This window comes from Rhinoderma darwinii, chromosome 12 (genome assembly GCF_050947455.1).
Source record: "Rhinoderma darwinii isolate aRhiDar2 chromosome 12, aRhiDar2.hap1, whole genome shotgun sequence".
Classification (NCBI taxonomy): Eukaryota; Metazoa; Chordata; class Amphibia; order Anura; family Rhinodermatidae; genus Rhinoderma; species Rhinoderma darwinii.
The window spans coordinates 85659045-85685936 of NC_134698.1; the positions used below are offsets into that span (position 1 = coordinate 85659045).

The 26892-nt window shown below is 44.2% G+C and overlaps 1 protein-coding gene and 1 long non-coding RNA gene across 26 annotated transcripts in view; one reads left to right on the forward strand and one right to left on the reverse strand.

The window, feature by feature from the left end:
- The window catches only part of LOC142664973 (uncharacterized), a 122023-nt gene that overhangs the window by 81780 nt on the left and 13351 nt on the right, over window positions 1–26892 (forward strand). The gene's annotated exons all lie outside the window — the stretch shown is intronic.
- Window positions 3370–26892, reverse strand: part of NRXN3 (neurexin 3) — a 336181-nt gene continuing 312658 nt past the window's right edge. For 12 of the 25 annotated variants that reach the window (XM_075844447.1, XM_075844446.1, XM_075844449.1 and 9 more), the window contains 2 exons: window positions 26009–26099; window positions 3370–6909 (listed from right to left, as the gene is read on the reverse strand). In XM_075844447.1, the coding sequence (XP_075700562.1) occupies window positions 5996–6909; window positions 26009–26099 (1005 nt within the window). In that variant the 3' untranslated portion in view covers window positions 3370–5995. Of the gene's footprint in view, window positions 6910–8037; window positions 8708–20734; window positions 21091–26008; window positions 26100–26892 lie in introns of those variants that run through there. The other 13 variants (XM_075844459.1, XM_075844458.1, XM_075844441.1 and 10 more) reach the window with 8 other exon arrangements.

Sequence of the window (26892 nt, forward strand, 5' to 3'; positions counted from 1 at the left end):
TGAAGTGGACAGGAGTCAATAAGTTGGATGCTTGGCTGATCCCGGTGTACAGATATTTGTGGGCGTTGGGAGATAATACCCTAATGAACATTCGGGAAACATCTATGTCATGTGTGTGGTCGGCTTAATGAAAATTCAGAAGACTAGGATATGTGAATAATCCTGATTTTAGGCTTAAAAAAAAATAAACTGCGTGTGATCCCGGCCTACAGTAGTTACACGGGGCACTAGGCGGGTGCAGCTCCGCAGATTGCGGGATCGTTGTATGTACCATGGGGTTTTATACACATTTGTGGGAATGTGAGTCGTCTCTGAAGCTCTGGAAGAACAGATCGGACACCTTTTATTTTACTGTTTTCGTTTTATTTTTCAGAGAAGATTTAAAAAAAAAAAGTAAAAGGAATTTGAAAAGAAAATTTTTTACACGTACACAGCAATGACATTACGATCCATTGAAAAAGTAAAAGCGCACGCACACAAGTCCCTTTAGTGGTCTCTTCATTCTCTTTGTTAGAAGTGACATTAAAAAATAATACAGACTTTCTTTGATTGGAGTTTGGCAAATAACTTTGTATCTGAAATGCCACTTTAATAACAAGCGCTGCTGATCCAAAACTGGCAGAAAAGGACAACAAAAATATCCCAAGAAGATGTACAGACGCCTCGCAGGACGCTGTTCCTGGGACTGGCGGGCGAGGCTGTACACTGTGCCGTCTCTTACTAATATGCTGCATGAAAGGCTGAGGACACTTTATTACTGGATGGTAGTGTGTGAACGGTTAGCTGCGACATCTCCGCAAACACAGAGGTATATTGATGACGCTGAACACTGAATGGCACGCACCATGAGACGGTCTGACCTCAGCCTTTCACAAAGCAAACACAAAACCAGTACATAACCAGCATTCACATGCCCCATTATCAGAGGGAGCTTCACTGAGCATCATAAGAAACATGTAGTCGAGCTTGTCTAGGTGCAGAGGATGAGACGAACGTTGTAGCCTGTGGCTGGATGGTCAGAAAGATGCCTTCCCGCAGCCCCAGCGTGGACACCTCCGAACGCCTGACGTCACCGTTATATGAGGCCTGTGACGACCCTAGAGAGGGGGAGATGTCTCCTACAAACAGCCGCCTCTACTTCTATGACTACAAAATCTAAAATTACGAGACGTTCACATAGACACATTTACCATTCATAGGGTATGTGCACACACACTAATTACGTCCGTAATTGCCGGACGTATTTCGGCCGCAAGTCCCGGACCGAACACAGTGCAGGGAGCCGGGCTCCTAGCATCATAGTTATGTACGACGCTAGGAGTCCCTGCCTCGCTGCAGGACAACTCTCCCGTACTGAAAACATGATTACAGTACGGGACAGTTGTCCTGCAGCGAGGCAGGGACTCCTAGCATCGTACATAAGTATGATGCTAGGAGCCCGGCTCCCTGCACTGTGTTCGGTCCGGGACTTGCGGCCGAAATACGTCCGTCAATTACGGACATATTTAGTGTGTGTGTGCACATACCCATACAGTGATCGGATTTTATCTTGTGTTCTTCCCTCGAATGTCTCCAGGTCTGGACTGTAGCCTAGAACAGCTGCAGAGGATATTTTATATACGTGTACCGTGACCGCTCCAATTTCAACTATAACAAGTATATCAATACGTTAGACATGGGGTAAAAAAAGAATTAGCAAGTTCGTTGAGGGAAAGTGGTCTGTGTGTAGATGAATTGCCGAGCATCTATAGGAAAATCCTTCACCCTTCTCATGTCATCTGTATCTGTTTTTTGCTATAGTCATGTTACCTGGAGACATCGACGGTGGTTCTGAATAAGGCCATACACATAAAATATAGCTGTTGGCCAATACAACACCTTTTTGGCTGTCTGCAATCTCCCCTATAAACATGCATTCTGGGATTGGCTGAGCGTGCATGTTTATAGCCCTGGGGAGACATTTCTGGCACCGCTTATCTCTTTGGGGAACAAAGGACAACCTCTACCGCCAGGGGACAGTGAGGCTGCCTTTATACACATTAGATAAAAGTCAGCAGGTTCTGCCACAATCTAGTGTGTATGGCCTTCTGAAAATTACAGTGTGATATAGATATTGATAGAATTTTTCATTTATTAGGTTTTTTTTTCTGAAGCAGTGGAAATCTGACGGAGCGGACGCTAACCGATGGCACAAAGATCAGACGTTGAATGTTTTTCTGTAAAAAGGTTTCAGTTATGTCTTTAGTGAATTCAATGGGATTTGTTGCCATCAGTCGCCTTCTGTTCCGTCTGCTGCACTACTGTACCCAGCAAAAAAAAGGAAACCTGACAGACCCCATACCAGTGTGAGAAGGCGTCCGATTTGATAAAAACAGATAAATCCTGGATCTGTCAGAGATTAAGCTTTGATGCCAGTGTGAACAGTGACTAAGCGGCTCCGTTGCCAGGTACTAGGTTGTACCATGACATCTGTAAGGCTGGGTTCACACGAGCATGTTACGTCCGTAATGTACGGAACGTATTTCGGCCGGAAGACCCGGACCGAACACACTGCAGGGGGCCGGGCTCCGAGCATCATAGTGATGTACGATGCTAGGAGTCCCTGCCTCGCTGCAGGACAACTGTCCCGTATTGTAATCATGATTAGAATACGGGACAGTAGTTCCACGCAGAGGCAGGGACTCCTAGCATCGTACATAACTATGATGCTCGGAGCCCGGCCCCCTGCAGTGTGTTCGGTCCGGGTCTTCCGGCCGAAATACGTTCCGTACATTACGGACGTAACATGCTCGTGTGAACCCAGCCTAAGTGGTAAAAACAACAGACATAGATGAGCGGCCAATATTCAGGGTCTCTAAACCTGCTCTATTCATGCAGCTTCTGCTGTCTCCGCTATACAATGACACTATAAACTGGCTACAGCTGCTCACGTGGACACGTACCACGCCCTACGCTCCACTTAATAATTGGCAGATTGAGATTGTCATTGACCATTATTGCAGCAGGTTGTGGACTTTAATGCCGTACTGCCTTGTAAGGGACTGTTCACATTAGCGTTGGTTTCTGTTCATGGGTTCCGTTGCAGCTTTCCATCGCAAGAGACCATGAACGGAAAGCCAAAGCTTCTGTTTGCGGTACCATTGATTTCACCGGTAATGCTTCAATTGCAAATTGTTTACGATTATCTCTGTTTCATAAGGTTTCAGGTTTTTTTAGCGCAAACAATAGCACAGTCGACTACGCTATTGTTTCCCCTAAAAAAAACGGAAAAATTGCGGAGCGAAGATAAATGGAAACCATTTGCAACGGAAGCATTACCGGTGAAATCAATGGTACCGCAAACAGAAGCTTTGGCTTTCTGTTCATGGTCTCCTGCGATGGAAAGCTGCAACGGAAACCAACGCTAATGTGAACAGGCCCTTACAGGTAACTAGTCTAATGCTGCAGATTCAGGATTTTACTGGGACTTTGCTGTCACTCCATCTGTTGTGGGTTCCTTGTCCCCAGAATCTGCTGGGTTGAGAAGACATCGATCTGAAGCTTGAGCAGTCGCCCTCCAGTCCTCAGCGTCTCATCGCTCCGCTCATAGGCCCTTCCACTGTCCCTTATACAAGCACAGCGGCCAGATTACAGGAATAAAATCAAAGCAGAAAAGCAAAAATACACATTACAAAATATAAATAATCTGTAGGGTTCTACACCATGTGCTATTAACTCTTTCACCTCCACCACATGTTCTAGATATTAAACCATGACAAGGGCCCGCCAAAAATGGTTTGTGCTTACAAAGAGGAGATTGAGTTCTGGCGCAATTATGTGTCCGGTCACTGGCGTCGTGAGTTACTTAATGATCAGTGTGAATTGTAAAATTGATGGTTTGTAGCATTGGTCCGTGCTCTGCTGTTCCATTCAAACTTTCTACTATCTCCTTGGTGGGCGCAGAACTGCTCCAGTGCCCAGCGTGGATTGTAACACCTCTGATATGCTGAACAGTTGTAGAGGTGAAGGGGTTAATAGAGTAGCTTGTCATTAACCCCCTACAGAACAGGCAGGGTGATCATCACTGTTTAGAGGGATTCAAAGTGCGGTCACTCTTATTTGAATACAAAAGGCACAAATTCTCTAGTGAAACATTTAGCAGCAGCGTCCTGGTTATACAGAAATATCTAGGAACACAAACACTCAGCCGTGTGGCAAGTCAGGCGGCCATGGGGGGAATTCTGCAAATTTCTGCATTTGAGCATTTTCCGTCACTGGGCGTCATACATTCTATACAGCGTGTGCAGGAAGCCTCAAACACCTGCACTTACCTGAACCCACTCCTTTGTGATTGGTGGACAGGCGTCTCACGTTAGTGATGTAATAATAGTGGCGGGATTACTCCGCCCTCAGTCTTACTATGTGGAACAATATATTGCCTCTACCATGCTACTACTTAACGGGTGATTGAGTGACAAGCAAGTTATAATAGGGGGGGGGGGGTGTCATAATTTTTATTTGTCCTTAACAGACAGTTAAACAGGAAAACACCTTTACCTGTATCGCAGCTGGCACTGAGGGGGTTAATGACAAAATCTCCCATTAAACACACAGATTTCCTGTACCAATAAACAAATCGCAGTCATCTCAATAAATATCTCTGCATATATATATATGTATATATAGATTCTACTTGTAATAAAACATTTTATTCTCTGGTAGGTTCATCAGTAAAAGCATTTTCAATGTGTCATTTGTCTCAAGGCGGACGGGGCAGGGTCCAAATTCCGGTCACTTTCTGCGAACCACGTTAATCGTGCCGCACATTTTGGCTTTTGTCACATGTTCAAGCCGACAAATTCTCTTTAAATCTGAACCAGTTTTATGTTTTTGTGGTTTTCTTAGTTTTTTTTACAATTTCATTTTTTTATTTTTTGCATGCATCGCAGGAAGTCACAAAACCAGAACGCAAAGAAAAAGTCTCCGACACTTCTTCATTTGTGGAAATTTTTCTTTTGTCTTATAAATATTTTTTCCCCCGTTTCCGGCTTATTTTCAATTGTTGATGTTTGGCTGCAAGAACATAAGGACGGAGACTTCCTCGCCCCTTTCTCACAGGCAAACCCGGCCTTGTGACGATATTCTGCATGTCTAAAAATGCTGGCCAGATCTCACAACAGACCCGAGCCCTCGCCAATCCTCTGCCCAGTAAAGTTTTTTATTTTATTTAAACATACTGCAAACAATATGTTCTATGGACACCACAACCTGATATGAAAAGAGAACACACCATGATTCTTTATATGGCAACAATCTTCATCCAGACACTCAGCACAGGCACTCGGCGCACACATCCGCTATTGTACATGGAGTCTACAGTTCCTTGGCTGTACATGGCCACATTTGGCCATGTGGTGTAGATCATTTAAATGGGAGAGCGTTGAAAAATAAATAAATAATAATTAAACCTCCCATACACAAAAATGAATGAAGAAATAAATAATATTCGCTTCAGTCTTTGACTTTTTTTTTTCCTTTTTTTTGTTTTTTAATCTTGCGTGAATATTTTAAGGCTCTCTGAGTGGTGACATGATGGATCCCAGGGGCTCCTCTGACCCGGATCCACACGTATGGAGTAGAGAGCCCTAGAACTGGTCAGCTGGAGTTCACATAACTTTCATGGTTGAGTATATATATAGATTTATGTTTATATATTTTCTTTCTGTTGTATTTGCCGCTCATGGCAAACAGAATAGTAAGTGTGCTTTATATTACAGTTGAGCAGAAAGTTAGCTGTGTCCAGCCGGGTAGAACAGTAACAGCTCTCTCGGTCACACACCTGCCTCAGGCACAAGGCAGCCGCCGTTCCAGAATTCACTGTCGGGACGTTGCTGCTACTGTCCTTGGTGTTTATGCTACTATACATCAATAGCAATGTATGTTTTGCCTTTGCTGATTTAGTTTTTTCATTAGTTCACATCTGTGTTTGCTTTGATTACATATATTAATATTTATTTTACACATAATACTCCTTGTCCTTATTTTTCTGCTTCTTGTGGCCTCCCTTAGAGCTGTGCTGCTTCTCCTTCACCAGGGCCCCGTTGCTCTGAGCGGAGTTGCTGATGTAATTCCTTGTCTCATCCACCTGGTAGGACCCCTCGTCCCTGTTTCTGTATTTGTACATGGCATACAGGAGGATCAGGATGCAGAGAGCAGCGGCTGCCACAATACCAACGACCATCCCCGTCGTGCTGCTTGACTCCCGGACCACCTCGGAAGGCCCCGGGACCCGTCTGCTTCCTGGCATCGTGGGGTTTGCTGTGGGCACATTACGGAACATGGGGGATGTTATTAGTGGACTCCTGAGCTTTGTGCTGTCTAGCTCGTAGGCAGTGGGCAACGGTAGCAACACTATATCGGGCTGGGGTTTGAGCTCATGGTTATTCATTTTGCCAGCTGGCACCATCCCAGATGGAGATGTGGAGCGTATCAGCTCAGGGGGCAAACTTGTGGTAGAAGTCCTACCAGGTTCGGAGACTTTGTTAGGTCTAAAGTCCTTTGATCCCCATTTGGGCGCTTGTGATTTGAAGCCACCATCGAAGAATGATGTGGAAAAGCTCTTATCTGTTACCAAGGAGAGGGTGGTGTAAAAATCTTCATCATCGGTAGGGGGCAGGTTAGAGTCAAAGGTTTCCCCTGAGCCATAACCCGATATCACCAAGCCATCATCATCATCACAACCATCGCTGCCTTGGTCCGACAAGCAAGGTAACCCCGCCTCAGGGGTCACAGACAGGGAATCTTTGGTGGTCTCAATTATGGTGAGAAGTGGTCGGAAGGTAGGGTAGAAAGTGATGGAGGGTGTACGTGTAGCTATTGAAGGGGTATCTAAGGGATCCTCTACTAGGACAGGTATAACTAATTCACCTCCTGTAGAGAGAAAACAGAAGAGAGGAAAAAAACAAACCAAGAGGAACATAATTAATAACCAGTCTCCAGTACGTAAAAGCATGCAGAGGTGGCACTGGGCATAACCTATCCTCATCTCGCCTTAGATTGTGGTTTTTATCAGGTGATTGGCAAACCATAGACCAGCTTCCCATCACTGTCCAGGAGGTCAGTGCCTATAGGATCTAATAATCTATACTCATCCACGTTATAGCGGTCTAGTGACCACATGATATTATGTGTTCAATTCATGAGCAAAACATCAGGTAAAGATCAAGGTTTTCATAGAAAATTGAAAGAAAATGTATATAAGATCTACATGACTGTCAGTCCTAGGGCTTGATCAATCTGGTGTTTAATATATGTGGGGCCAGGGGGCCAGAGGGCCATTATGATCTGTGGTGGCCACTACTGGTGCAGAAGGCTAGATGAGGGCCAGCGGGTTCTCGAATTGTCGTTGCTATACTAACTTAGTGAATTCCCTCATCAACATGGAAACTCAAGGCTTCTTATACTGTAATATAGGCAGTAAGATATGCCATTGCATTATGATCAGGGGGGAATGACCTCTGGGGGCCACACCCCTATCTAAGAATTCCCTGAACAGCGACGCTCCCGGCCCCCCGGCTGTGAGGGAACTGCAGCCGGCCCATTCACATGAATTTCTCTGGCCCTAGAAAGAGGCCGTCGCTTTATAAGATGGGATTGAGTTCAGCTGCATGACGGCCTCTCCTTTACAACCCACCTTAAGCTTATGTGCAGCAAACCTTCTCTAATATCCCAGGGTATTATGGGTAACGCAAACCGTATCCTCTACATTTTCATCATACAATAGAAAATAATCATGAAAAAAACAACCCTCCCAATCACAAATAATATTTGAAACAGAAAAAATAAAATCACAGCAAATGCAAGTAAATAAAATGTTTGAACCACAGAAACCAAAAAAGGAAACAAAAAGATTTGAAAAAACAGATGTAACAGAAGAAACTGAAAAGAAGGCAAATAAATAGCCCCAACCAAAGAGTAAAAAATGAGAACCAAAAATACCACGGACAAAAAATGGAAGAATTAGAAGTTAAAAAATACTTTACTGTGCAGTCGACTTACGTCCACAAATTGCCCGCATGTTTTTTGGCATGTAAAAAAAATTTACAGAACAGAGTTGTATAAGAATGTCAGAGATACATTCTCGTCACTAGGTTTGTTTTCTTTCCATTTAATAAGAATAAATGCAGTTTTTAGTGAGACGATCGATAATCTGGAGCTGTCACTTTAGTTACAAGAAATGACAAACACAGGACAGCACAAAACACAGCGGAACATAATGACACACGGCTTGTGTCCTCTGTGGCTGTTCTCATCACTACTTGTAGTGTAAATGGAAATTATAGAGAAAGAAATGGAGAGGAAAACAAGTCAAGCCTGTTAAAGTTTTTAGAATTTTGCTTTTTTTTTTTTTTTTTCTTCACAAATCTTATAGATTAATTCTGGGGAGTGGCCGCTTCATCTGGATCTGTTTTGTTGCTATTCAATTCACAGCAGATTATAAAGCTTGTGCTAAATGTTCTGGAGTTTATGGTTATTCACTTATTTATTTTGGGAAAAAGAAAACACCTAATGAATGGGATAAAGTAGGGGGGGGGGTTAAGAACGAAGGGAGGTCAAATCTATGAGGACACTAGACATTTGATGAAAATGAGTAGGCCGAAGGTGTGAGTCAGGTGCCATGTCCATGATAAGGCGTTACGTAGTGATCTAGCAGCTTTTGAACTTCTGGCTGTAAGGAAGGGACAGGCAATATACAGAACAGAAAAAAACAAAAAAAACAAACAAAATGAACATTGGCATGCCCATCTAGGAAAAGAAAAAGCAAAACTCTAAACACTGACAGATATTACAAACCCTAAACTGCAACTTGTCCGACATGCAAATCTCCTTCACCTTCATCACCCACCCAGAATGAATCAAATCCACATCAAACAGTAGCAAGAAAAATATCAGACAGCATTATCTCCTAAGAAAAAAAATTCAAATAAAAAGTTTTTTTTTTCTTCTACTAAAAAAAATTTTTGCCGTAAAAAAAAAAAAATGATAGCGAGAATACAACATGGAGAGCAGAGCAAACTTAAGTCACAACAGACGGGCCCGAGTCCAAGACATTTGTCTGCACCCGGAACAATTTTAGCTGCAGGTGGGAATGAAATCTACGTTCAGTTATAATGGGGTGAGGGAGTGACGTTCATCCAGTGACGTGTACGGTACAGTCGCTGCGAGCGCCCGGAGCCGGACACCGACCTCAACGTGGCAATCACAGCAGCTAAAGTTGTTCCTTTTATAAAATGCATTAGAAAAAATGGCAGCGGAGTTGGCGGCTCATTTTAATGCAGGGAAGGGGGGAATTTTAGAAAGAAATCAAGCATCAAATCTAGAACATAATATTGGAGAATTACACTGACAAAACCACACAAAGGGGCAAAAAACATTCTTATCCCACAGGGGAGAGGAGGCGTTTGGCCTCTGATGTCAGAACACAAGGAATGCTTGACACGGTTTTCCGGTTGATGCACAAACAGACGCTCGGGCGCTGCAGCCGCCTCACCGGAGGTCGGCCCACGTTCATTCTCTTGCTAGTGCAGATTAGTAATGGGCGCCAGGCTGCCTCTTTGCTGTACACGTGGTCACTATGTAACCCCGCAGCGATGCGTTTAACGGTGCGCCTGACTCAGCAGTCTGTCTGTGCATGACAAATAAACAGGAAAAACAAACGAAAATTGGTATCAATTGACAGTGGGTCAGTTCTCGGCTGCAGGATGGTGATGCATGCTTAAAGTTGCATTTAGGGAAAGTATACAAGAAAGAACTAAAATCCCAGCAAGCTTAGGGAGGTTCAGGTAAAGGGTGCAGCAAAGTGAGACGGGGTAAGGATGACTGAATGCAGCATTGAGCAGACAATTGCTAGATGGTTACAGGTAACAACACTTGTTATTTATCAGAATGCCCCTGAGCCCCGGGTGTGATTGGCATGTCTGCCGTCAGTACAAGGCTTCTCTCTGGGTGGGCTGTGATAACGCTCTGTAATCTTATAATCCAGCGCAGCACTGGTGATAATCCGCCACCACCACTCCTCACCTGCCAGACAAGTAACGTGATGTGGTCGCCATCTTCTCGGAGTCCATGGTTAAGGTACAGATGGGATAGACACGGAGCCGTCCTCATTTCATGGGGTATTTACATGTCTCTACAACCTAAAAAGGCGCCTGGGACACTTTATTTATTTTCTCCTGTGTGAACCACACCGGGAAAACTAAAAGCCTGAACTCCCAGATCATCTGTATTACAGCCCCTAAGTGAGTTATCAGTGTCAACATGACAACACTTCCACTCCCCTAGTTGCTGTGTCATCTAGTGTCCCTATGGTGACAATTAACTGTCAATTTTAGATTTTTCTTTTTATAGTCTCAAATTGAGAAATAAAAGCTGAATTTTAATTGGTTGCTATGAGGTCTAATGATAACTGTAAACTGACGGGAGCAGGAAGTGTTATGGGGGCACCGGCAGGGAAAATGTTTTGGGTTTTTTCACTCCTGAAACCGTCCCACTCTGGGCCATGTCTCTGGTATTACCAGACACAACCATGGAAAGGAGAGGCTTTGGGTTGTTGTTTTTGGTGGGGGGACAACCTTTTTTCTAATTCTGGACAACCCCTTTAAATAGATGATCAGGGTTAGGAACAGGGGCTCTGGGGGCTGCAGTCACAAGCAGGAGCACAATCTTGAAGCTTCCAGTCTATTGCGGTGTGACGGTGCGGACAGGAGAGCGCTCCTTTACTATATGAATCATCACCTCATCACTAGATTGTATACGGATCCTAAGCAGAAGCTTCACTGAAGTGGGATTGTATACCTAGCAATAAGTCTAATGCTGCTTTCATTCACTGGAGCGGAGGATCAGCCATGGATAGGGAAGTGTTAAATGTGGCCACAAGACACTGGAGTTCTAGGCTAGGAAAGGACCAAACTTTCTACCCACAGTCACAATGACAAAGAAAATCCTTAGTCACCGGCTGCCCCTATAGAAGATTCCACATTGTGGGGACGGCTGTCGTCCGGCCGCAGCGCGGAGATCACCTGAGGCATCTTCATCCAGAGATGTCGCCTCAGGCCCCCCTGCTGCAATATGGGTCACCGATTTATTTTAAACCAGCACATGCCGTGCCCTGTAGATTGTCAGATGTGCAGACATTGTCTTCTTCAGGACCGTTAATTAACTATTTACACAGCTCAAATCCAAACCTGACACCTGGAAATGAAGGCGTTCAACAAAATAATAATACAACGGCAGAACCAGAGGGACACCGTGTAAATCCAGCGTCGTCCGCTGCACCCGCACATTTAATCGCCCAGTGACCCCCGCACTGTGAAGTATGGGAACCTTCTGCCTGAACACCCTGCTGGGGAAAAGCCGTGAGCCCTGAGATTCACTGGGTGGATGAGACCAGTGCAGGTCACTCTTGTCAAGCTTCATGGGCAGTTACATTGGCACGGAGCTCTGCTGTATGATGAGTGTGAACAGGTCTTCATGCAGTGATTCTCTACAAAGAAACCAGATATTTGTCGCATCGAGTCTTTCCAGTTAATATTCCCTATGCACGGGGGGGGGGGGGGGGACGACGGGGGACTGTCTTGTGTTGTATCAGATAATTATGAGACATATTAATGCTCAAATCTAGAACAGGAAGAGTTCAGTGCGCGCCGCGTGTTTATTCCCAAACGCCTCATCGGGCCCTTTTACACGGCCAATTATCGAGCAAACGAGTGTTCACAAAGCGCTCGTTCCCGATCATTGCCCTGTGTAAAAAGAGCAGCGATCAGCCAATTGTATCGTTTTAAATTCCTTAAATGTTATCGCTGTTGGCAGTACATCCGTGTAAAAACGACGCGCTGCCGAGGTGATAGAAATATAAGGGGACGAGTGATCGTAGTAACAAGCACTCGTTTCCATACTACCTTCTTGTGACAGGAGCAAACGAGCGCCGATCAATGAGCTGAGGTTTTCATGGTCACTTACACTGTACAGAGGGTCTTATGGTGCTGGGAGAGCCTGGTGTGCAGGTGCCTGGCACTGCATGCAGGGCAGCCCGCTCTCTTAAGCCTCATGCACACGACCGTAGCCGTGTGCACAGCCGTGATTTTCGGGTCGGCCGGCTGCAAATCGCGGGACATGCACATGGCCGCCGCCATTGTCTTCAATGAGCCCAGACCGCAGAACCGGGCCGTAATAAGACATGCCCGTTCTTTCTGCGGTTCGGGCTCCCGGGCCGTGCAAGGACCGCAAAAACTACGGTCGTGTGCATGGCCCCATAGAAAAGAATGGGGCCGCAATTCTCCCGTGGTTTTTCGGGGGAATTGCGGCCGCAAAAACACGGTCGTGTGCATGGGGCCTTACAGTATGGGCGTTCTAAATAGGCTACTATTCAGCGATATATGCTGTGCCTCACTATCCAAACACTATGCCACACTGCACTCACAGCCCAGATTTCTACAGAGTACACTTAGTAATGTCTCCTATACCTCACATGTACACCATACACAGTACACTTAGTAATGTCTCCTATACCTCACATGTACACCATACACAGTACACTTAGTAATGTCCCCTATACCTCACATGTACACCATACACAGTACACTTAGTAATGTCTCCTATACCTCACATGTACACCATACACAGTACACTTAGTAATGTCTCCTATACCTCACATGTACACCATACACAGTACACTTAGTAATGTCCCCTATACCTCACATGTACACCATACACACTACACTTAGTAATGTCCCCTATACCTTACATGTATACCATACACACTACACTTAGTAATGTCCCCTATACCTCACATGTATACCATACACAGTACACTTAGTAATGTCCCCTATACCTCACATGTATACCATACACAGTACACTTAGTAATGTCCCCTATACCTCACATGTATACCATACACAGTACACTTAGTAATGTCCCCTATACCTCACATGTACACCATACACAGTACACTTAGTAATGTCCCCTATACCTCACATGTATACCATACACAGTACACTTAGTAATGACCCCTATACCTCACATGTATACCATACACAGTACACTTAGTAATTTCCCCTATACCTCACATGTACACCATACACACTACACTTAGTAATGTCCCCTATACCTCACATGTATACCATACACAGTACACTTAGTAATGTCCCCTATACCTCACATGTACACCATACACACTACACTTAGTAATGTCCCCTATACCTCACATGTATACCATACACACTACACTTAGTAATGTCTCCTATACCTCACATGTACACCATACACAGTACACTTAGTAATGTCCCCTATACCTCACATGTATACCATACACAGTACACTTAGTAATGTCCCCTATACCTCACATGTACACCATACAAACTACACTTAGTAATGTCCCCTATACCTCACATGTACACCATACACAGTACACTTAGTAATGTCCCCTATACCTCACATGTACACCATACACAGTACACTTAGTAATGTCCCCTATACCTCACATGTACACCATACACAGTACACTTAGTAATGTCCCCTATACCTCACATGTATACCATACACAGTACACTTAGTAATGTCCCCTATACCTCACATGTACACCATACACAGTACACAGTACACTTAGTAATGTCCCCTATACCTCACATGTATACCATACACAGTACACTTAGTAATGTCCCCTATACCTCACATGTATACCATACACAGTACACTTAGTAATGTCCCCTATACCTCACATGTATACCATACACAGTACACTTAGTAATGTCCCCTATACCTCACATGTATACCATACACAGTACACTTAGTAATGTCCCCTATACCTCACATGTATACCATACACAGTACACTTAGTAATGTCCCCTATACCTCACATGTACACCATACACAGTACACAGTACACTTAGTAATGTCCCCTATACCTCACATGTATACCATACACACTACACTTAGTAATGTCCCCTATACCTCACATGTATACCATACACAGTACACTTAGTAATGTCCCCTATACCTCACATGTATACCATACACAGTACACTTAGTAATGTCCCCTATACCTCACATGTATACCATACACAGTACACTTAGTAATGTCCCCTATACCTCACATGTATACCATACACAGTACACTTAGTAATGTCCCCTATACCTCACATGTACACCATACACACTACACTTAGTAATGTCCCCTATACCTCACATGTATACCATACACAGTACACTTAGTAATGTCCCCTATACCTCACATGTACACCATACACACTACACTTAGTAATGTCCCCTATACCTCACATGTACACCATACACACTACACTTAGTAATGTCCCCTATACCTCACATGTACACCATACACAGTACACTTAGTAATGTCCCCTATACCTCACATGTATACCATACACACTACACTTAGTAATGTCTCCTATACCTCACATGTATACCATACACAGTACACTTAGTAATGTCCCCTATACCTCACATGTATACCATACACAGTACTTTATTATTTTTTATCTTTTCCATTGCACATTTACTTCCATGCCCCACACACCCCTCTCCTCAAGGTTAGTGGGAGTGACTGTCATTATTGGGCACTTCCCTTCAGCAGCATTCTCGGACCTGGCCGCGTCCTGTTTGGAATGGGTTTTTACCCTCCTCCTAATTTGTGAGTTTGGCCTTTTCTGTGGTTTTAATTATATTCTATGTCCCAATTTTTTTGCATGTCTCCTTGATCGGCGCTCGTTTACATGGCCCACGTCTGCCGCACAAGTCGCAACGCTTTGAATTCAATGGGGATGCAAAACCCACAAACAGAAAGCAATGGGGAAACCCCGTAATGAAAACGCAGCATAAATTGACGTGCAGCAGATTTAAATTCTGCACCGCAGGTCAATTTATTAAAGTTTACACTGTGGGGTCTTTTCCGCAGCGTGGGCAGAGTTTAAAAATCTCATCCACTTTGCGGCTCCTGCAAATGCTGCAGAATTCCGTTGCAGAAATTCCATAGCGTTTACACTACGTGGGAACCAGACCGGAGGGTCCTTTTTCACCGGCTGTAAAGATTAGCGCTGATCAATGAGACCGCTCGTTTGCGCCTTTCACAAGAAGCTATGATTAGTAATATATGGAGACGAGCGCTCATTACTCAGATCGCCCGTCCCCGTACATTTCCATCATGTCGGCGGCGCGTCGTTGTTTACAGCGGGGGATGTGCTGCCGACAAAGATAATATTTATTGCAGCATAAATGATACAATCGGCCAATGAAGGAGCGTTTCCTCGTTCATCCGCTGATCGTTGCGGTGTTTACACAGGGAAGGTGCGGTCACATGAACGCTCGTTTGCCCGATCATTGGCCCGTGTAAAAGGGCCTTTAAGTCATGGCGCTGGGTTTGGGAAGTAACTGAGATAATGACAATTTTCGGTTTTGCTGCAGCAGTAATTGTTTGGAAACATGAGCGCAGGACGGGCAGTCATATTGGTTGTCACTTTTGAGTTGACTTCTCGGATACGGAGGGCAGAGACTCTCAGGCTGTCATCAGGTTCAATCAAAAAGTGATCATTTTACCTTTTCTGAGAAGTGACAGCCAATATGACCGCGTTTTCTCTGGTCCCAACAGGGGATTGTCTGGCCCAGATTTATTGATGTACTTGCACCTTTTTTTGTCAGGATTTGCTCTAAAACAGCGTCTTATCTGTTGTGTGACATATTTATTAATCTTTTGTGACAGAATTTAGAGCAGTTCACATCATACACATCCGTGTGTCAAGTTGGAGTGGAAATTGGCCTGGTTTAAGGTTAGGATTTAGACTCATTTATGGGCAAAAAAAAGTTGTTTCTCTCCTCCACGCAAACCGGCGTAATGGTGAATGGCGGTGATATATGTTGTGAAATATTTATCAAATAGTCCCAAATGAAAAGACCTGACCTCATAGGGCAGCACAATTTAGAGCCAAGTAATAAGATTATATATAGGTGGATGCCCTCACCTATGGGCGCTGTGTTGGAGGGTGCAACTCCCGTAGACACTTCAGTGTGAATCACAGGCGAACAAGCTGCAGCCGCTTTCCCTTCTCAGAGTCACATGAACAAGTGCAAACTTTATCATGAAAAACATCCGAGTTGCGCCCATGCGGGTCCCATTTTCACGGATACCCATAGACTTGAATCTATCAAGGGATCCGTGAAAACGGAAGAAATAAGGACATGTTCTATTTTTCAACGGACCCTTCACACTTACGTACACTACGGTCATCTGGATTTGGCCTGAAAGTGGGGTCTGCATAAGCATATTTAGGTTTAAAATAACTACGCGTTTTGTGGTTGGACCAACCCCTTCAAGTATTGATGACTAAGAGGTTGATCCGACTCGAAAGGCGTTATTTAATTCTAAATAAAGCAAAATTAAGTTATCCTTGACGAGTACGGATCCTTTATAGCAGCGACTGCCACAAATCCCTATTTTTTTTCTATTCTTAGTGATATTCATCGAATAGTGAAAATGAAGTCAAACGCGTCACAACGCATGTCAAGGAATTAGCTGATCTTTAGCGCTCTGTTCACGTCAGGACCCTACTGCGGAGGTATAAAGCGGGAGGATCTCCCAATGGAAGGCTGCAATGTATCCCACTGCATAATCATAGTGCCCAGTGGGATAAGCTGCCTACAGGACCCGATTGTAAGAACGTATACCGCTCAGTATATGTTTTCTATTGTATACCTTTGCATGGAATAGCGTGGTACACTACTTCAAACTGCAAACATACCTACAAAGGCTGCAGATACATACTGGCCCTGCATATGCCAAAAGGACACACTTTTGACATATACACTGAGTGAATGGGGACTGTGGGGACGTTCGGCATATGCGTCGGGAGCTTTTCTGCTGCATACGCTGAATTTCGGGCTCTGACGTGGTGTGAACAGACTCCAATAATGCCCAGAGTGCGGCTGTTGCTCTAATTTGTGATTTGCTAATATATGGACAATTTTGAAGAGGTTCAATGAAATTAGACACTTGAATGTGCCGGAGGTGCAGTACCAGACACAACCATGGGCAGGAGGGGCACTGTTTCTTGGAAATCTTCTCTTATTTAACATCAGTGGGTTGTTTTTTTAAGACGTTGATGGTGCATGTGAACGTACTGTAATGGGACTATTCAGAGGGGGGTGCACACTGCGGATTTAACTAAACACTGAAGGGGTCACGTGGGTCTGAGAGGTTCAGTAGAGCAATGTAATGTATATAACAAAATATTGACATCAAAGATAGTTAAAACTTCAGGTGACCAAAGGGAATCTAGTGAAGACTCTTACCCCACTTTCCGGACTACTCTTAAAATCTGAAAGGGAAAATCTTCTTTTGGTTTGAGTAATTGCAGTGATTCTTAATGAGGAGAATCTAGAAGAGCTTTGATTTAGTTGTTGTCGGTAAAGAATTCATTTTTAATAGCCGTGCCGACCCACTCAGGACAGCGAGAAACCGAGACTTCACAAAGAAGAAAGGGCCGGCGACCGTGGCTTTAGTGGAAGGCTTGAAAAGCCTAATTAACTTGTGCGCCGAGCCCGGATCTGGGCCACAACAAATGAAAGGATTTCAACAGTTTGAAGTCAACGTGAACTTCCTTCATGAGCTTCTCCCCCTCCCCCTCCTCCTCCTCCTCCTCAATTCATTAAAAAAATAACAACTCAATTAGCAGAACCGTCTTGAAGCCGTCGTATGAATTTCTCTCCTTATTTTTAGCGGCGGCGCAGGCTCGGGAATCACTCACATTCCCATTTAACACTCGGGGCCGCTTTAATCTTCAAACAGCTGCATGTTAAAGGCAGATGTGCTGCGGGCGCGAGATTCTTCACAGCTGCCGGAGTCACATCACGCAATTTCTGAACGTTTCGTCCCGTCTTCCTTTCGAATTGTGAATTTCTTGTCACATAAAATCTGGACATGATGGTGGCGAGCAGCTCGACAATCATCACATCGCGCTGGGCGCTAATCTTACCCATGCCTTGTTGATTTAACGCTTTGCTTTGATTGGCTGCGGTCATTGTATGAAGGTTTATGCTAATGAAGGGGTGGGATCATGAGCTACGACACGCGGATGATCCAGGATCAGGAGGTGTAGTCCAATCCGTTGTAGATTAAGAATATCCTCCGTCCAGATCCACATTACGTACCTGCGCTCGTATGTGATCACTCATGTAAGTAGTAAATATATACGGAATCGCTGCGATCTTAACGACCTAAACAATAAAGTTAACACGTTATTTAAACCGCAAAGGAATGGCGTAAAAAAAACAAAACTGGCGGAATTGCTTTTTTTTCCCATTTCTCCCAAAAAATAATGTCCCATGTACCCCAAAATAGTACAAAAGAAAATCCATCTTATTGTTTCACATAAAACAAGCCCCCGTACGACGACAACGACGAAAAATACCACAGTGACGGCTCTTTAAATGCGGCGACGTTTAAGTGTTCTTATTGTGCAAAAGTGGTAAAATATAAAATAACCTAAACATATTTGGTATCGCTGTAATCGTACCGACCCAGAGAATAAAGGTAACACGTCTTTTGCGCCACATGGTAAATGGCAAAAATAATGGCAGAATTGCGCTTAATGGCGTATACGTTTAACAGTTGCCTGTGATGGATGCCATACAGCATTGGCGTCCATGTTACCCGACGTGTGCCCCGCGGATCTCGTATGGGTATACGAATGTATACCAGCCTGACAGACAAAAAGGGCACTGCTGATGTCCTCTGGCTAATGGCGCCCTACAGACACGGTTAGCGTGGACGTCAGGAGCCTTACGGACTATATATCTATCATTCTAAAGATTTTACAGATTGAAACTTATTGTTTTCTTTGTAAGTAAAGTGAAATCTTTGTATAATGAAAAGTTTAGTTTGTCAACATTTCCTGGAGCTCTGCTTGCAGTCATTGAATGGGAATATACTTATTAATATCCACAGGCTTAACACAAATATTTTCACAGCTCATGATACATTGTTCACGGAGTGCGTTTTTTTTTTTACTAAAACCAGGAGGGAAACCACAAAGTCTCTCCTTCATGTTTTTTTCTGCTTTTGTGGTATCCCCTCCTAAATCCAAAATGGCACCAAACTGCTGTGTGAACATGGCCTTACACAAGAGCTCTACTGTAACTAACTCTGCACCTGATCACATTAACTGATCAGTCTCTGAATGTAAGCAAAAATTACTCAATCACTGACAGCAAGCAGATATCTTGTAAATGGCGAGCAATTGAAACAAAGTAAATTGGAAAGTTGCTGTACTTCTCATATGGTGATTTAGCTTTTTTAGAATATCATCAAAAAGTTCATTTATTTCAGTAATTCAGCTCAAAGTGTCTCATATTCTATAGATTCATCACACACAGAGGGATCTCATATATTCTATAGATTCATCACACACAGAGGGATCTCATATATTCTATAGATTCATCACACACAGAGGGATCTCATATATTCTATAGATTCATCACACACAGAGGGATCTCATATATTCTATAGATTCATCCCACACAGAGGGATCTCATATATTCTATAGATTCATCACACAGAGGGATCTCATATATTCTATAGATTCATCACACACAGAGGGATCTCATATATTCTATAGATTCATCACACACAGAGGGATCTCATATATTCTATAGATTCATCACACACAGAGGGATCTCATATATTCTATAGATTCATCACACACAGGGATCTCATATATTCTATAGATTCATCACACACAGAGGGATCTCGTATATTCTATAGATTCATCACACAGAGGGATCTTGTATATTCTATAGATTCATCACACACAGAGGGATCTCATATATTCTATAGATTCATCACACACAGAGGGATCTCATATATTCTATAGATTCATCACACACAGAGGGATCTCATATATTCTATAGATTCATCACACACAGAGGGATCTCATATATTCTATAGATTCATCACACAGAGGGATCTCATATATTCTATAGATTCATCACACACAGAGGGATCTCATATATTCTATAGATTCATCACACACAGAGGGATCTCGTATATTCTATAGATTCATCACACACAGAGGGATCTCATATATTCTATAGATTCATCACACACAGGGATCTCATATATTCTATAGATTCATCACACACAGAGGGATCTCGTATATTCTATAGATTCATCACACACAGAGGGATCTCGTATATTCTATAGATTCATCACACACAGAGGGATCTCGTATATTCTATAGATTCATCACACACAGAGGGATCTCATATATTCTATAGATTCATCACACAGGGATCTCATATATTCTATAGATTCATCACACACAGAGGGATCTCATATATTCTATAGATTCATCACACACAGAGGGATCTCGTATATTCTATAGATTCATCACACACATAAGGATCTCATATATTCTATAGATTCATCACACACATAGGGATCTCATATATTCTATAGATTCATCACACACAGAGGGATCTCATATATTCTATAGATTCATCACACACAGAGGGATCTCATATATTCTATAGATTCATCACACACAGAGGGATCTCATATATTCTATAGATTCATCACACACAGAGGGATCTATTTCCAGCATTTTCTTCTTGTAATGTTGATGATTATGGGAACAGTTACTGAAAACCCAAAATGTAGGGTCTCAGAAAATGAGAATATTATATAAGCCCAAAATCAAAAATGATTTTTAATACCGAAATGTCGTCCTACTGAGAAGTCTGTCCAGTATCTGCCCCCAATACTTGGCCGGGGCTCCGACTCTGCATGAATTACTGCATCACTGCGGCGTGGCATGGAGGGGGATCAGCCTGTGGAACTGCTGAGGTGTTATGGAAGCCCAGATTACTTTGACATCGGCCTTCAGCTCGTCTGCATTGTTGGGTCTGGGGTCTCATCTTCCTCTTGACAATACCCTATAGATTCTCTCTGGGGTTTAGGTCAGACGAGTTTGCTGGCCAATCAGGCGCAGTGATCCTGTGGTTATTACACCGGGTGTTGGCACTTTTGGCAGTGCGGGCAGGTGCCGAGTCCTGCTGGAAAATGAAATCAGCGTCTCTATAAAGCTGTCAGCAGAGGGAAGCATGAAGTGCTGGGAATGTCCTGCCAGACATGCGCTGACTCTGGACCTGATATAACACAGTGGACCAGCACCACTGCTCCGTGTCCACAGTCCTGTTCTCAGATAAAAGTAAATTTTGCATTTCATGTGTGAAGTGTCCGCAGTCAGTGATGGTTTGGGGGCCGTGTCATCTGCTGGGGTTGGTCCACTGTGTTATATCAGGTCCAGAGTCAGCGCAGCATCTATATATATTAATATAGAATATAATCTCATTTTCTGAGAGACACTACATTTTGTGTTTTCAGTAACTGTTCCCAGAATCATCAACATTGAAAGAAAAAAAACCTGCTGGAAATAGATCCCTCTGTGTGTGATGAATCTATAGAATATATGAGATCCCTCTGTGTGTGATGAATCTATAGAATATATGAGATCCCTCTGTGTGTGATGAATCTATAGAATATATGAGATCCCTCTGTGTGTGATGAATCTATAGAATATATGAGATCCCTCTGTGTGTGATGAATCTATAGAATATATGAGATCCCTCTGTGTGTGATGAATCTATAGAATATATGAGATCCCTCTGTGTGTGATGAATCTATAGAATATATGAGATCCCTCTGTGTGTGATGAATCTATAGAATATATGAGATCCTGTGTGTGATGAATCTATAGAATATATGAGATCCCTCTGTGTGTGATGAATCTATAGAATATATGAGATCCCTCTGTGTGTGATGAATCTATAGAATATATGAGATCCCTCTGTGTGTGATGAATCTATAGAATATGAGATCCCTCTGTGTGTGATGAATCTATAGAATATATGAGATCCCTCTGTGTGTGATGAATCTATAGAAGATATGAGATCCCTCTGTGTGTGATGAATCTATAGAATATACGAGATCCCTCTGTGTGTGATGAATCTATAGAATATATGAGATCCCTCTGTGTGTGATGAATCTATAGAAAATGTGACACTTTATGAATTGAATTACTGAAATGTACTTTTTGATATTGTAATTCACTGAGGAGGACGAGTATCGTGGCCTGGATGAGCTCTCAGGACTAGATCTCACCCCTCCTCCGCTCTGCCCCGGGTCTGGGGTGAGTTAGGAGTTGATCACACATGATCAGTAATGTTGTTGGCGTCTTTTGACACATGTTTTTTTGTTGGGTTGCCATGCTTGTAGCGGTTATGTCTTAGCAGCCAGTGAACACTGTATGAGATCTGCGTTCAGGTCTGGAGCCCATGTCTGAACGTTACAGCTCAGCCCCTGAATACGTGCGCAGTCCTCATCGCCATCACCTGACTACACGCTGCGCTCGTACCATAGAAGAGCGGACACCAGATCTTCAGATAAGACATTGTCCTGTGAATTGCACCGCGCCCCGTCCCCTCGTCCTCTTGCCCCGTCCCCTCGTCCTCTTGCCCCGTCCCCTCGCCCCCTCACCTTCCGGCTGTTTTTGTTTTTTTGTGGTCTTGAAATCTATTTCTTCTGTGTTTCTGAATCCGCAGACTCTCAGAATGTAGACGGGCAAATAACAGACATCTTATTATGGCTCTTATGTAAAAGCTAAAAGTGTCTCGACTTTCAATTAACCCTCAATATGAGGAGGCTGCGGTTTCCTGATGACATCACTGATACAACGTACTGCTCGCTACATTACCGGCGTCTAGCAGTGCCGATAGCAAGAAAATAATGGCGCCAGTAATGAAGCCAGCCAGGTGATCGCTAAACTACCTCCAGAAAGTTACCCCTCAATGTGACGCTATCGCAGGGCTGGACAAGCTGGTTATTGATGGCTACATTTTTCGGTTGATTGTATGGATGTCAATTAGGCACCTAAATTCTACGTTTACCATTTTTTATCCGTATTTATCATCTGTATCTCCTGTGGACCGGTCATACCACGATTATATTGCGTCCTAAACAATAAGGAACACTGCGCAGCCGTTCTGCAGCACGGATTCGATTCTTTATCTGATCCTGTCATTCTACAGGGTCACTGGACGATGTGCTGTCCTAACCTACAGAATGAAATCTCCCTCTTACAGCTCGTGGAACCATAGACGAGACCAGTCCCTGATCAGCTGAAACACTAACTCCGGCAGCATGATATACAGCAAGAAGAGCTCCACACGCAGCAGGGCTCCTGTACAGCACCCGTGTTCCCTCTGTGGAATCTTCTGACATAGGGGCGAGTGTGGGAGAAAATGAGACCTGGATCTTCTGAGCAGGGCGTATAGATTGCAGACAAGAAAGACACCGACGAATGCACAAGACGAACAGACCCGAGCCACAACAAAGCATGCAGTGGTCCTAACCTCCGCGGTGCCTGCAGCACGTCACACCCGCCTGTGCTGCAGGGTCCACGGTCAGTTCATGAAGGCCACACATTTGATGGACCACGGGTCACAGAAATATAAAAGAAGCACTCCAAGTGGCAATAAAATTCTGTCACGCCATGTAAGTAAGGGGCCGCTGTAATATGGGCAGGCTGGAGACTCCGAGTCCTTCAGATCTCAGAACAGCCTCATATCTGAACTCACAGCAACTAAACGGTTATATTCTAGTAATGACTTCTGTACAACATTTCCAGTACAGATTCTTGTGCCGCCAGATTTCCGGCTGGTGAGGAGTAAACTGCACTGGGAGGGAAACCACTTCAGATCTCCCATAATCTTTTCAGGGGGTCCAACAGATGAGCCCGGCCCCATGACACGTGTCATATTACGTGTGCGGCTCAGGCCTGACTGATGGATTCTGAAAAACGTAAGGATTTTTAAGACCTGAATGTTACCGTTTTTACTATAGATATACCGCGCTGCTTCTCCTCCACAGTCCGATGGAAAACTGATCTGAACTTAAGAGCTCAGTGCCGGAGAGTGAAGGCAGCCGGGATCAGCTACGTCCCGTCATGTCCCCTAAATACACATTAGTCTGCCTGATATTGTGGGGGGCTGACAGATGACATCAGTTACTTCAGGGGTGGCGGATGTTTGATTTTCACAAACAATCGCGTTATTTCCTGCACCATATAAGAGGTGGTCCTTGCCCTGTACCCTCCACCCGGTAATTCATAGATCTAAACCCCATATTAATAACTCCTGCCAGTTGTGTAGGGACAGCCGTCCCCAGCAGTCAGGGACAGGACGGGAGACGTGGGGTGCGGGCTCCGGGCAGCTCGGTCATATTAATTCCCACGATGGCAGAGACACAATTTTGTTGCCTTCAGAAATACGATGTTATGGTTGAATAGAAAAAAGCAAATTAAAAGGGATAAAGAAGCGCAAAACGACTCGGTAACAATAAACGGTCATAAACACAGACACACAATAAAATAAGGTATGAAGGCCGTCACAACCACCAGAATAAGGTCATGCGAACATGTAGAACTCTGTAAATATATACAAATGCTGTATAGAGTTCACCCGTACAGGTAAATAGTTACCTATATACAGGGACAAGAAACAAGGTATGACCAGCTCAGCCTGCCATCCATAGCATGCTCTGTACAGCCGGCGTCACCAATATTAACCCACTCACTCCTGCTACCGTAAAATGTTGCAGGCCACTCTGTGGGATTCAAGGACTGAGACTTTGTCTAATTTCTAGGGAGTTTTCATTCCCAAAAGATGTAACAGGACCATGAAGTCAGGCGGTCTCAGCCGCAATGTTACAGTAGAACTCAAGAAATGATGACAGGGTAAAATGCAGAGAAATAGAGTCATTGGCGGGCCTGTAGGACTTCATGGGTAAAGGAACATGTGCACCCTACATTATACGCTGGAGACTGGCGCTCTTATTGTAGGTGTGGGGGAAGTCACATTTTCTTTGGGCCTTCATACTGTACGATCATCTACACTGATGACATTTGTGGCCTCATCCCAACATTTAAAGGGACACTAAACCGGAGGATTGCGAATGATGTGAACACGACCTACAGTTCCGGCCGGCTCCTGAAACAAACCGCGGCCCTGCAGAAATCTCAGACAAAGCCGGATCCATCTCATTGTAACCCCCTCCATTTCAGCTTTGGACTGACTAAGGGGCAGATGCAGACAGATCCGTGGTGGAGGGTCTATGCGGGAGCCACCAGGCATTGGACCTACCCGAGACCTGTGAGGAGGAGGGGACCTTCCTTTTCTATTTTTATTCTGCACCGTAAGTTTTTGCCTCTATACGTTTAGTGTCCCTTTAATGTATGGCCCCTGTGTTCTTTGTGGAGAAGCATGGTGTACCCTCTGGAATAAATGTTTAGTGGACAACCTTGTCGCACTGAGCCCCGGTCCTGGATCACATATGGGGGTTCCCTTTTGCTTTCTGGAAAGGCCTAGAACAGGCTGCAGTAACAGACAAGAGCTTGCTGTAGAGAGATTTGGGCAGAGCGGCTGGCAACACTTCATGAGCAGCACAAAGCTTCCTATGAGCTGTGGAATATAGAGACTCCACGTTTATTTAGTGGATATTTTTTTTTTTAGTAAGAAGAAAAAAAAATAATAAAACCCTCCCTATACACATGATCCAGCATCTCTGTTCTTGGATTTCAGCCTCGCTCCGGAGACGACGGGTGATTCTGCTTTGTGTCCATACAGAGCTCTTCGGCAGAACCCCTCACAACACAGAGTAATAAGTCAGAGAGGAACTCAATCTACCTGGATCAATGAGCGCACGGATCAGAGCCAGACTGCAAATTGTAAGCCAGGTTTACAGAGTCTCCTCCACCAGCCCACAACAGGAGCCTTCTTCTGAACTAGGGGCCTGGTCTCCCCGTCATGGGGTGGTCAGTTTACAGAGACACTCTGATCTATAGCGGACACCTGGTCACATGCAATAAATAGTTAAGACTTACGAGAATTAGCAAGCAGAAAGTACACTGACCTGACGTACCTGTGCCAGTTTCACACTCTGCCGCATCTTCATCATCACTGCCGATAGAACATTCTGCTGACGACACAATGTCTTCCGTGGGCTGTGGACAAGAAGAGACCTGCAACGTTAACTGGATAAACAGGAGTCCATCGTCATAAGGGGGAACAAGGGACTGCCATAGGGTCGTGAATTGTGATGTAAATTCTGCTCGTAGCAACGCTTGCCGCCAAGCACATGGCAAGAGCTGTCGCTAGGCAACATTGACGCTTTTCCCCCGCCAGTAGTGCGGATCCTCATGGCACGACTTTCCAATCCCACATTCATCATTTGGAGCCATTACTATTTAACAAATTAGAGCGCTGGTCATGTTTGATTGGTCGTTGCCCTGTTTACAGTAAGTGATTTGTACGTTCAGTCGTGAGTGATTTCCTGAGGACAGATGGGTTAGGGACAGGTCACCGGGTTAGGGACGGTTTCCTCCTCCTTATTTAGATTTCCCATTTTCCCCAGACCGGAGGGTTATCTACTGCGGGCACCCCCCTGTACGATCCGTATGATTTGGTTGCTGGCTGTGCGGCCGATATCTTTTTTCTGCGACAATTCTTAGTCATTACTCGTAGTTTTTCCTTCTCTTGCAACGTCTCACTTGTATTCTTAATTATAGTGATCGAAGATGTTGGTATTGTAGCAAATCTCGTCAAGTATGCCCCAATGTCCACCGCAATAACAAACAAATCCTAACACCTGGGGGATGTATATAAGATGCTGGAAGAGATGCCCGCCTGACACGGCCCCCTCCCCACCCCCGCCATACTCTACTGCCCTTACTTTTATCTGTGTCTGCTGCCATCTCTCTCACTTCTGAACTTTGCCTGTCAGGTGGCAGCGGCTAA